The sequence below is a fragment of the Berghia stephanieae genome, chromosome 11 (assembly GCF_034508935.2).
Source record: "Berghia stephanieae isolate SIO BIC M18660-M18661 chromosome 11, UCSD_Bste_1.3, whole genome shotgun sequence".
NCBI lineage: Eukaryota > Metazoa > Mollusca > Gastropoda > Nudibranchia > Aeolidiidae > Berghia > Berghia stephanieae.
Window position 1 is genome coordinate 40,926,889 of NC_088370.1, and position 13,028 is coordinate 40,939,916.

Here is a 13,028-nt window from a genome sequence, read left to right on the forward strand (position 1 = left end):
CAAAGAATACACAGGCATCTAAAATTGAAACATTCCATATTCAAAGCTAATGTTTTACTTTAAAAAATTGAGCTTTACAATATCCACTAAATGTGATCAAAGCGCTTTGTAAAGGGGTCCCCGGTCAACAGCAACATTTAATATGTAGGACGGGACATGCCGCCTGTTAGGCGATATTACAATTTTTCAGACAAAGACAACGCTGTTAACGGCCAGGTACTCATTTTACACCTGAGTACGGTGAGAGAATGTGAGTAAAGAGCCTTGTCCAAAGACTCAACTATGCACCGAGCGCGAGGCTCGAACCCAGGACTTTCCGATCCCAAAGCGGGTGTCATACCACTAGACCATTATAATGCACGAGACCCATGGTCGACTAGAGTACTACCTATAGTTACGTCATGACTAGACCACATAGCCGCACTACTGTAGGAGTGTTCATTGATAGAGGGATGCGTGTGTGTCATAGAAATAGCCTTAGTGTGTGTGTGTGTGTGTGTGTGTGTGTATGTGTGTGTGTGTGTGATAGTCAAACTTTAGTAGGTTTAATGAAGTCTTGTCACACACGCGTGATACACCTATACGAATTTCCCTGCCACTGCCACCCAGACACACTAACATCTGACAAGGAGTGAGGGCTGTGGAAGAACCACAGACTACCGTGTGCAAACATTGGCGATTGGTATCGGATGGCAAACTGTGATCGTTTGAATTTGAAATGATTCGAAACACTCGTTACCCCTCCGCTCGCTCGAATCCTGATCGTCTCAAGCTCGTCTCACGTGTCAAGATCGTCTCAAGCTCACAACCCGCCTGATCGTTTTACGATCGAGTGATCGTTTTACTAACTCGCTCTTCCGGCATTGAGATCGAGCACTGACTCGTGGCTTGGCGCTCGGTCGTCGATCGAGTAAAAGCGATCAAATAACCCAACACTACTACACGCCTATAGAATACGATACAAAAGAATGATCTGTTCCATTGTTCCTGAATAAAGACTTCATCATTTTACATCCTGGCCTTTGTTGTTTGATCGCCTCCACTACCCTGGAGTGGATGGGCTAGGACTCGGGTAGACTATGGTGTCTCCGGACTTGACTGTGGTGTGTGCTCTTCGCTCATGAAATCAACTCCCTACTTCTACTTCTGACACATGAAGTCATGCTACTACTATCACTAACAGTAGTACTAAACTGTCACTTCATTGTCTCGATCTATCTTCCTCACTTGAGCACCACCGCCGCAGTTACAGTCTGGAACTCTTAAGTCGACCCCGGGACCGAATCCATTCACTCCCACCACGGCCTCTACACTCTGCCAATACTACCACTACCACTCGCCGGCATCAACTACCCGGTTGTCTCCATCAGTAACACACTCGCCGGCATCAACTACCCGGTTGTCTCTATCACACTCGCCGGCATCAGCTACCCGGTTGTCTGACTCTATTACACCTGTACCATTTTCGACTGTGCTTTTCATGCATTTATAGTCTACTTTAAGAATTTGGACTTCAATTATATTATTTCTAGGGTAATAAAATATCAATTTTCACCAAAATCTCAAAATCAATTTTTCGAAGGATTTTCCTAATAATTAGACCCAAACCGCCCCTTAAATGTTAAACTGGTCAAAAATATAAATTGTTGCCATTAGCACCCTAAAATATGGTATCCATTCTCCTCAATAAATTTGATAAACTCAACACAAGTCTGATATGTCTGGCTATAAATTCAATTTTCAACATCTTTACAAACCCGACTTAAAACCGTTTTGAGGCGAAGGGTCACAGATGATCATTGTAGGGTTAGTGAACTGTGAGCAAAAAGAAAACTTTGATTGTTGCTCTATTGATTGTTGTTTTGGTCTGAAGTCAAGAAAGACTAAAAAGTAACATATTTGGTTCTCAAATTATGGATGTTGACATATCCTGGTGACTGGTAAAATGCAGTGGCGTGGCATGCCTACAGTATAAGGTGGTGCCAGAATCAGAAGGAAATGACTTAAAAAACATGTTATATAGGTTGACATTCAATGTCATCACGGTACGAAGGGATGCGCTACTGCAGTATTGGATTGCTACCATTTTATTCTCTATTGTCTTCTGGCACTTTTCTACTCACTTCATATCTTGTTGTTACCAACATAAGTGCCTGCTCCACTCACTTTTCTGAATTAAAAAATTCACCCCATACACCGGAGCATACTCAATGTCTCAATCGTTTCTATGTTAAAGGCTCCATACACGCCCGGATATGATCCTGGTCCAGACCCCGATCAGGCAAACCGGGATGAAAACGCAATGTGTGTGGCCAAATACCTGGCCGATAAACCTAGGTACGGTCGATCGCCCTCAAAGCCCGCTTTGCTTAATATTTTTCGAGGCGATCGGCGATCGGGGGCGTGGCAGTATAAAAAATTGGACAATTTTTTTTCGGATTTTCGCTGTTTTGACGTCAGATTCGTGATCAGCGTCGAATTTACAATAGGTTTGATACCAAGAACTATGTTTTTACTCCAAAAATTGATGAAATTAGAAATAAATTTTAATTAACATTGAGGCTATGTGGCCGACAGAAAAGTGCCCCTCCCTGTTTTGTGATGGATCAAGTGGTATGACTCTCGCTTTCGGATCGGAAGGTTCAGGTTTCGAGACCCGCTCTGAGTGGCGCAGAGTTGAGTCCTTGGAAAAGGCTCTTTACTCACATTCTCTCACCGTACTCAGGTGTAAAATGAGAACATGGCCGTTCGTTGTCTTTGTTGGGAAAAAATGTCACATCGCCTGACAGGCGTCATGTCTCGTCTTTCAAGTCTAATATTGCTGTTGCCTTGGGACCCCTTGTAAAGCGCTTTGAGCACGTGGATATTGCGCCAAATAAATGCTGTGTTATTATTTTTTTAAAAATAATATTTTTATAAATGTTGCGCCAGGAAGAGGTAGATGGCAAAAGTTTCGTTCTTGTTCATCGTAAAACTTATAAAGGATTTCATACAAAATAAAAATAGTTTTCATAATTTTCAATGTAATGATATAATAATATGCCAGTTCTTTTTTTTTTTTTTTCCTCCTCACCCGTTGACGCGACATGACGGTCGACCTTGACACAGACATTTGGGATTGGCAGATGCCAAAAAGCCTTGACTACGTGATGACAGGGGTGGGCATTGTAACCTTGAATTATAATCTACAAACAACGCCCCCCCCCCCCCCCAAAAAAAAAGAAAAGAGCTGTGTGCGTGTGTGTGGTGGTGGTGGTGGTGGTGGGGGGGGGGGGGGGGTGCGAATGCGAGTAGTCCCGAGGAGTACCCGTTTAACCTGCCACGGGAACACTGTCGATTTGTTTTATAAATAATAATAATAATAATAATAATAATAATAATAATGATAATGATAATAATAATAATAATAATAATAATAATAATAATAATAATAATAATAATAATAATAATAATAATAATAATAATAATAATAATGACGATAAATAAAAAATCTTTATTGTCCACAAAATGTAAATATTTCCGTGGTCTACGTTGCTTTTAAACTTAAATCGGATTGCAAATGTATTGATGTTATGCGTATTGGAAAAATACTCACGACATCTCCATCGGGGTATAACATATTAACACACAAAACTGCAAACGCGAACGTTCATTGTCTGATTGATATAACTTAGTGATAAGTTAATTATAAAATGCTGTCTAAAAGCAATAACAACGGGTTGACTAACGTCAAATTCATTCCTTCTATTGATGCTCTGTGTTAAATTAAAATACTCACAAAGTCCGCCAGCCAGAAATATCACTCCAGCCCAAAGATCTACATGGAACCTTGAACGTTATAGTCTGATATATTTTAATGAGAACTAATCATAAAAATGGGTGTCAAAAAACAATAACAATGAGATGAGTGACGTCAATTTGGTTCCTTCTATAAATATCCAAGAACTTTACTCACTCCATCCGCTCTCTCCTCCTTCAATACATATGAATCTATTCTCTCATCACTTTTTTGTGCGGCTATGCATGTGATCTTGTGAAATGACACTCGCCTTTGGATCGGACGGTACTGGATTCGAGTCCCGCTCTGAGTGGCGCATAATTGAGTCCTTGGAAAAGGCTCTTTACTCGCATTCTCTCACCTTGTTCACTGTTAAAATGAGTACCTCGCTGTTTACAGCGTCGTCTCTGTCGGGAAACAATTGCAATATCGCTTAACAGTCATGTCTCGTCTAACATGTTTTTATGTTGGCCAAAGACCCTTATAAAGTGATTTGAGCACCTTTATTGAATATAGCGGTATATATAGCGCAAGTAAATTTTTCTCTCTTTCTCTTTCTCTCTCTCCCTCTCTCTCTCTCTCTCTCTCTCTCTCTCTCTCTCTCTCTCTCTCTCTCGACATGTTAGATTATTATAGCTATTGCTACATATGATGCGAATATCTTGGACGGTTATTGATGCTATGAGTTTAGGTCAAATGCTCGCAACATCCACCAGTCGGAAATAACGTATCGTCATACAAAACTACGAGTAACCTTGAACGTTAAAAGTCTGATTGATATAATTTAGTGAGAACTAATTACCAAAATGACTGCCTTAATACAATAACAAAGAGTGGAATGATGTCAATTTCGTTCCTTCAACGGTCTAATTGATATAATTTAGTGAGAAGTAATCACTATTGTGGCAAGACGAAAGATAGAATAACAGACAGTAACTGGGATCGGTTCTGTCGGCCACATAGCCTCACTATTAATTAAAATTTATTTCTAATTTCACCAATTTTTGGAGTAAACACACAGTTCTTAGTATCAAACCTATTGTAAATTTGACGCTGATCACGAATCCGACGTGAAAACAGCGAAAATCCGAAAAAAATTGTCCACTTTTTTATACTGCCACGCCCCCGATCGCCGATCGCCTAAAAAAAATATCTCCCCGTATGTGGGCAAAAATCATCTGCGATAAACGCAGGGATGGGGTCAAAGCGATAGGTCATCCGTCCCGCTACCAGCGGATGTCGGCGTCTATGGGGGGCTTTATATGTTTGTGTTGAGAATATTGGCTATTAAGCTTAACTGCTGGTCAAAAATAACTTCGCGATGGTGGTGGGCGAACGAATCGGCGGTCTCAGAAGTGGGTGAGAGAGGGATCTAGAAATGACTTGGGTTTGATACGAATATTTTTGTGTTCGTGGATAGCTCAGACGGTAGAGCCACGCTCTCACCTGCCAGGCGGAGTTGTCGTACCAATAAGGTCGCAGGTTCAAACCCCACCACCGCCGCGAAAAATTTTTATTCTCTATTGTCTTCTGGCACTTTTCTACCCAGTTAGACACGTTGTGTAAATCGTCGCCCCATGAACGAGAAAAAGCCTATTTATACACTTCCTTCCGTCGTCAATAATTTTGGCTCTTTTTATTTTTTCAATGTACTAACTTACAAGATCTTAATATTGTAGATTTTCACTAATTGAAGGTCTACATAAAGAAGAAATTTACTCAAAAATGCGACCTGTTTGTATTCTTCTAAGTCTATTTCGATAATGTTTGGGTAAATTGGATTTTTACTAAAAGAAAAAAATAAATAACTAAACTAAACAAAACAACAATTGGCTCTTTCGGAAAATCAAGCAATATCCCTGCCATTTAAAATTGCCAGTTTGGCGTTTTAAAACCAAGTTACAAGAACTTTTAAAACATTTATTTTTTGGTCTCATTGTTTTTTGTTTTTTTTTAAAAGGCCGTTAGACATTAAAAAATTGGGTTTAGTACGGCGTGCTCATATTTTGGAACAAATTGACTACAAGTTAATTTGGTTTTAAAATATTTTTTTCCATTTAGCTTAGACACTAAAACCATTAGAATTTACCTAGACATAGTAATGGCACATTTACTAATTTCCACTCCTAAATTGGCAAGACACGATGGAATTTTTAATGCTGAGTGATGAAAAATGAAGAATTCATTTTAATGCATTTCAAAAGAAAAAGTAATGTCTGCAAACAAATGGCATTTTTTCAGACCCTTGAGTATTATTTTATCACTAATTTGGTATTTTGTCCAAAAATAATCTGACACAGTTCAATCATTACAACTACAACAACAATGGCGACTGATGTAAGTATGCTGGAAAGCCAAGCATTGGGTATTTTCAATTTTGGTACAATGTTGCGCAATTACCCGAAAAAGAAAATTAGACCGCCTAACGGCATGCCAAATCATCTCTGCATTAGATATATTGTCTTATCATTTATTACTGATAAACATCCTTTTTTTACATTTACTCATTAGGGTACCTACTTGACGTGCAAGTGCTATAGATACTTGATTACAATTCTAATTCTAATACTTGATTCTTGCAACTTTCTTCTCACCACTCACACTACACTGTCCACACTGCACCATGGATTTAAATATAACTTCACCAACACGACTGTCACTTGTTGCTGAATCTGTCACTACTGAGAGAGAGAGAGAGAGAGAGAGAGAGAGAGAGAGAGAGAGAGAGAGAGAGAGAGAGAGAGAGAGAGAGAGAGAGAGAATGGTCACACATATATCATAAATACACGAACCCCCACCCCCCATCATGCTGTGCCTCATGGCCATCACTGCTGATCAGTAACAGTTATCAGACAGTCATCATTGAATTTAATTTACTGCCTCTCTACTCCCCTCCCAGACTCATGCACTATGTTCAATCAAGTTCAGTGCAAAGATGCACTAGATAGTCATTCAGCAGAGCCCACTATGCATAGCGTCGTCTTGGAATGGGATTACCTAGTTTTGTCTTAGCCCTGGCTGGAGTCCTTGATGAAGGGGGAAACCATTAAATCTAAAGTTATAGTTTTGGGAGATGATGTACTTTTTAACTTGTAAATCATCTCTCTGTTGTGAACTGTGTTACATACTTCCCTTTCTACTGGCGCAAGCGCAAAACCATTAAAAACAAAAACAAATGATTCAACTTCAACGTAGCATAATTGTCTCCTTTTGTAGTGTTTGCTGTTTCCATTTCAATGAATAAATGTCTCTGTATTGCATATCCAGTTTAATGAGACATACACTTGCCACAAATTGGGCTGCTCTTCATTGGAACTGTTCCAGTATTTTCATGTTGTTTCTGCTCTGATCTGGGCTATTGCGATGAACTGACTAAATTTGGAGAAATCCTCTGCTATATTCAGTGGTCTCCGTTTATAAGCACTCCTACCATATATAAGCATGCTCGGAGTGCGAAAAATTAATTTTTACCATATAGATTTACTCTTTTATTAGCAAGCTAATCTAAAAGGACTCATCTTATAAGCATAATGCTCAATTTTCTGAAAATTACTTAAAAATTACAAAAATATAAGAAAATAAAGGAATAACTGAAAATAAAAAAAACATCATTTTAAAAATACAAATATTGATGAACGAGGTTAACAGAAACTATCAAAGTGCTCTGCGCATAACCATAATCACCTCTCTTGCACAAAACAATGCACGTCCCAGTGATGAAACGGACACTGCACATCTGTCATAAAATCCTAGCATTTTCATTTAGAAGTCTTTTCTTTTGAAAATCCAATGAGACCACTTTGTAATATCCTCAGGGATCAGCTATTGATATTGCAGAATTGACATCCTCTGGTATTGTTAACAAAGATGACTTGACCACAGCCACATCATCCTCAGAAAACAATCAGCTAGTGCTATTGAAAGACTCTGAGGGGACAAAGAATCAGACAGATGTTGAGGAAAAAGAAGGTGTAACTAAATCAATATCAGGTTTGTGTCTATATTTTTTTTTTTTTTTTTTTTTGCCTTTGGTCATTAGTTCATTAAAAAATATTTTTATAAGTTTTATTATTATTATGTTTATAATTTTTGTTATTATTGATATTATGTTTATAATAATTTTTGTTATTATTGATATTATGTTTATAATAATAATAATAATTATTATTATTATTATTATTATTATTATTATTATTATTATTATTATTATTAATTATTATATAATTATTATTATTACAGTTGACTCCGCTTAATCGCACACCCTTGAAGGTTCGGCTAAGTGTGTCGATTAAGCGGAGAAGCTAATGATAATAGCACCTAAGCCCCAGCTGTCATGTGCAATTCATGGAGGACATTCCCTTCTAGGTTTTCTATGGGCTTGGGACCGTCATGTTCAAGACATAGAAAACATAGCCCATTAGAATGTTTGTTTCTTAATTTTTATTTATTTATTTATTTTTGTTTGTTTTTGGTTGTTTGGTGTTATTCTTTTTTACTGTTTTTTATTATACAATGATACTCAAGGCCATTCAGTTTGTATTCCTCTCGTATTTTTATTTGAATGACTAGGCGATTTGTACAGGGAATGCATGTGCTTTAGTTTTTTATACATTTCTTTTGTAATTGCTAGCAAAAATGATCAGTGGTTTTCACAGTTTTGAGTTGAGAGCCCTGTTTATTAAATTGGGGCATCTTTTTATATTATACACATTTTACTTGTTTTTATTACCTTTGGCCTTTGGTATGGTATACTTTTACCACATGTATACCTTTTTTGTATGATTTTAGATAACAGTTATGACGAAAGAACAGAACCGACAGTTACCACTACCCCAATATCATCGCCTTCTGCTAAGTCAACAAAACCACTAGATGATGCTGTAAAGAGTCCTCCAGTCTCCAGGAAACCTGTAGTCCTGTCTCCTCTCTTGCGCTTTCCTCTCCGTATTGGAATAACATGGAAGAAAGGGGAGAAATTGGAGGCCATGGATTTTTCCAAGACTTGGTTTGTGTTTTTTTTTTGTGGTTTTTTAATTGTTTGTTTTGTTAGTTTCTTTGTTTTTGTATTTTGTTTTCCATAGAAATAGATTTTTTTTTTTTTTTTTTTTTTGTATATGTAATGCATAATCCTATATTGACCTAGTAAACCATGTCTCTGATCCCTCAGTTGGTAGAGCACTCACTTCACTCTCAAGTTCAATCTCATGTGAAGCCAATATTTTTTCTGCTCCCCCCTGTCCACCCAGCAGTGATTGGGTAGCTGGGTCTGTTAGATCTGGTGGAAAGTACTCTGCGATAAACTAACGTCCCATTCGAATGGTAGCAAGCAATTGGTATTGTCCTTTCACCTTTTGGAAACCGGGATAAACGCCAGTTCCACAGACCTCATGGCTTTGGGGAACTACTATTAAACCATGTCCCAAATAACTTGTTTATTATTTTTCTCTGTTACCTTAAAAAGAAAAGAATAACAATTGACCTGAACAAAGCAAGAATTGGAAAAACATTATCATATGCATCTCGATATGTAATGCTGTGGCGTGGGTAGTTATGTCTTGACTTTACAATATGACTTAAATTGGGTCTGAGGTTTTGAGTTGTTGATTAGGCACTTGGGTAAAATGCTTTTAAGAGAGGCATATTTTGAAAACATTTTCTTTGTTTCATAGCATAGATGGACACTAAAACCCGGAGGGCATCTTAGTGTAAAGTAATATTGTTTGAAAATGTTGTACTAACCTGATAGGCTGCATGTGTTATGTGTTAATGTATGCGGTTCCATCATCACAAATTAAAAAAAAAAATCAAATAAAGTGAAGGTTTTTTATTGATTGATGTTCACTGTGGTATGAAAATGCGATCTTTTTTTTTTTAATTTTTTTTTTTGCTTTTGTTTGTATTTTTCTTATTCTTTTTAAAATTTCAATTACTCTCGGTTTTTGTTGTTTTATACTTTGGAGGTGTGTGTGGTGTAAGGTTTGTAGATAGTACAGTAGAATTACTTTAAACCGAAATTTTGGGGACCTTCTAAACCATTTTGGTTTAAAGCAAGTTCCCGTTTTGCAATGTTTTTCAATGGTAGTAACTTTTTAAGGAATTTACTCATTTAATGGTATCATGGGTTTCCCGTTAAATGGAGTTGTTAAATAAATGCCGTCTTCGTAACCATTAATTTTTAATTTTTTTGGTGTGTTTTAAAAATATTTTTGGGGATTTTCGTTTTCAATTCAAAATTGTTGAAAGAGTTGAGTTCGGGATGCCAGGTTTTTTACATATCTCTGTCTTGATCAACTTTTTTTTCATCGACTTCACATAGTATTTTAATTTTAAACTCCAACGTGTAAGCACAGTGCTTTCTTTTAGACATCTTTTAGTAAAATGTAAAGCTAAAATAAGATCGAAAGTTCTTGTGCGATAATTGATAATGAATGACGCGCAGCTATTCAGAGGTGAAGTGAAGTGGAAATGAAAAGGCGTGTCAATGCTAAGCTGTCTACTAGGCATCTCTATTTTGTTGAAAAGCCATTGGGTTCAAAGGCCTAATTTCATAGACCCCCCCCCCCTCTCACACACACACTTAAACAAAGTGGAAATGAAATGGCATGTCAATGGTAAGTCTCCCCCCCCCCCTTCCTTATTCTCGTGTTTAAAATCCAGTCAGTTCCAAAGCATCAACACACGAGCGAGAACATCTCGCTTGCGTGATTCTACACCCCAACTCCTCCTCTTTCCTCATTTTTCGCCTGCCAGTCACCCGCTGTCTTCCTTTTCCAGTCTGTGCGATTGTGGTGTTGGCCGAGCCCAAGTGCAGTGTTTGCCTACCCCCTACCCACACCCCACCCATCACCCTCATCTTATACTTAAGCTCTTTGTTTAATATTGCCGGGCATTATTACGTGTGGCCACCTTCCCCAATTTTTGAAGAAAAATTGAGAGAGAATAAAGGAAGGTGGTCTCAAATTGTTTCGGTTTAAAGAAAGTCCTTCTTAGAAGTATTTCGGTTCATCGTAAGAATTAGTAAAAAGATAATGAAGAAACTAGCACAATTTATTAAATTCTTTGCGGTTTAAGGTATTTTTCGGTTTAGCTTCTTTCGGTTTAAAGTAATTTTACTGTATATGAACTGTCACAATGGTTCTTATGGCTCATTTTTGAATTCAACATCACATATTTTGTGAATTTACAAATATGTAAATTATGCATAACATTTGATGATGAAATACATTATACAAACATGCCAACTTTAAAAACTTTCTTGGTGGGGTTCCTGACCTCCCATAGTGGGCAGGGAGGTACAAACTGTGTCTTCTATCCCCTTATATCTGTGTCTTGGAATGAGATTACTTGGTTTTGCCTTGGCCTTGGCCGGAGTCCTGGCTGGGAGGGAAACAGTCAAATGCATAGTTTTGGGAGATGATATTTTTTTTCCCTTGTAAATCATATCTCTGATATGTATTATTATATTTGTTATTTTGAATGGATAATGTAAGCATTTGAGTGTATTCCTCTTTGTTGGATTTTGTGCTTGTGTCCAGATGAGACTTATAGGCGATCTCAAACTAAGTACATTGGTGGTATGCTCTTGGAATCTACATCTGATCCCTATTTGTTCCCAGTTCCCCTTTTACTTACTTTCTCTTCGGTGCTTTAATTGTAACTCTAAAACTTTTTACTATCCCATTTTCCTCCTTTTTACTGGCGCTGATGTGACTTTAATATGTTGCAAGCGCAGTAAAACCCTTAAAAACAAAAACATTTAAAAACTTTTTGTAATAATCATTTCAAATTTTGGACTGACATTTCCTCTAAAGGATTTTAAAACTAATTTATGGAGTGTAGACATAACAACCAAGTCACAGAGAAAAAAGAAATTTCGAAAAACATTGTATTTCAAAGCCACTTGTAGAAATTTTGGTCCAAATTTTAAAATGCTTTTACAAAAAATTTTAGAAGGAAAAGTTTCCTTACCGTTACCATTGTAATTTTTTATTTTAATATTATATATTCATCAATTAATAAATCATTTTATTTTGATTTTATGTCTTTTTGATACTCCCAGGTATCCTTCAAGGATAGTTGAAATTGATGAGGATGAAAAAAGTGTCCTGATTCACTTTGATGGATGGAATTCTCGCTACGACGAGTGGGTCCCTATGGATAGTGACAAACTCAGACCACAGACAAGGCATTCAGAACGAAAAGACAAAAAGAGTAAAAGTTTTCCTCAGCCAGTGAGTAAAATTAATATAATATTGGACTTGAATTCAATATCTTCTCACTCAAAGTCGTATTGTGGTTAATTTTATCTACTAACAAAATGCAAGATTTCTTATTTTAAAATGTATTAAAAAATTTATTTATTTTAAAATTTCCTTTGGAATTTTATCTTACTTGATTTAGCTCTTTGCATCTTCTCTTCTATCCGAAGAAAATTGATGGAATTTTTGGTATTTTGATTGGCTTTATTTTGAATCTATTTCGAGCTTTTGAGGGAAATAGCAATCAAATTTTTGCATTCCTTTGCCTGTGGCAGGTTCAATTTAAGCTTAAAGCTCTGTATCTTTTCTGAAAAGGTGGTTGTGAAAATTTTCTTTTTTCTTTATCCTTTTATTTTCTTTCGTTTAAATCATCAGGATTTACCTGAACTTCTGAAGAAAAAAATAGAAAAAAATATTCGTCCGTCAGAGCCATAAGTCTTCTGGAGGCAGTTTTTTCCAGTTTCTATCTGAGAAAAGGACAATAGCAATTGCTTACTTACTTTTGAATAGGAAGCTAGTCTAAAGCAAAGTACTTTTTGTCAAATCTTAACAGATCCAACAGCTCAATCAATCACTGCTGGATGGAAATAATGGGGCCAGAAAAAAATCTCAACTTCGCACGGGATCATTCCCAGTCTATTTTGCATGTGAAGCGAGTGACCCAGTATTTTTTAGCATTGAAAAAAAAAATTGTACAAGCGGGGATTGTTAAATTCGGCCCCCTTTTTTTTTTTTTATTGCTTGAGGAATCGGTGAGGTTGATTGATGCTAAATGTATGGCTTATTCTGAATCGTTAAATGTTGTAATTGGCATGTTTCTGTTGAATTTCAGTGTCAGCACTGAGAAATTGTTTTCTTAATTATTTCACTAAGGAACTGCTTTCAACATTTCATCGCTATTATGATTCATTCAAGTTTGTTCCGGTTTATTTGAGATGCAAAGAATTGGTCATATAAATAGCCTAATTTTTAAAACAAGAAATAAGATGAAA

At 36.8% G+C, this 13,028-nt stretch overlaps 1 protein-coding gene across 1 annotated transcript in view; it reads left to right on the plus strand.

The window, feature by feature from the left end:
* The first annotated feature begins 5,933 nt into the window (after positions 1 to 5,933).
* Positions 5,934 to 13,028, plus strand: part of LOC144957029 (PHD finger protein 20-like) — a 39,570-nt gene continuing 32,475 nt past the window's right edge. The window contains exons 1-4 of the mRNA XM_078887964.1: positions 5,934 to 6,115; positions 7,594 to 7,768; positions 8,567 to 8,783; positions 11,838 to 12,009. Of these exons, the coding sequence (XP_078744090.1) occupies positions 6,104 to 6,115; positions 7,594 to 7,768; positions 8,567 to 8,783; positions 11,838 to 12,009 (576 nt within the window). The 5' untranslated portion in view covers positions 5,934 to 6,103. The remainder of the gene's footprint in view (positions 6,116 to 7,593; positions 7,769 to 8,566; positions 8,784 to 11,837; positions 12,010 to 13,028) is intronic.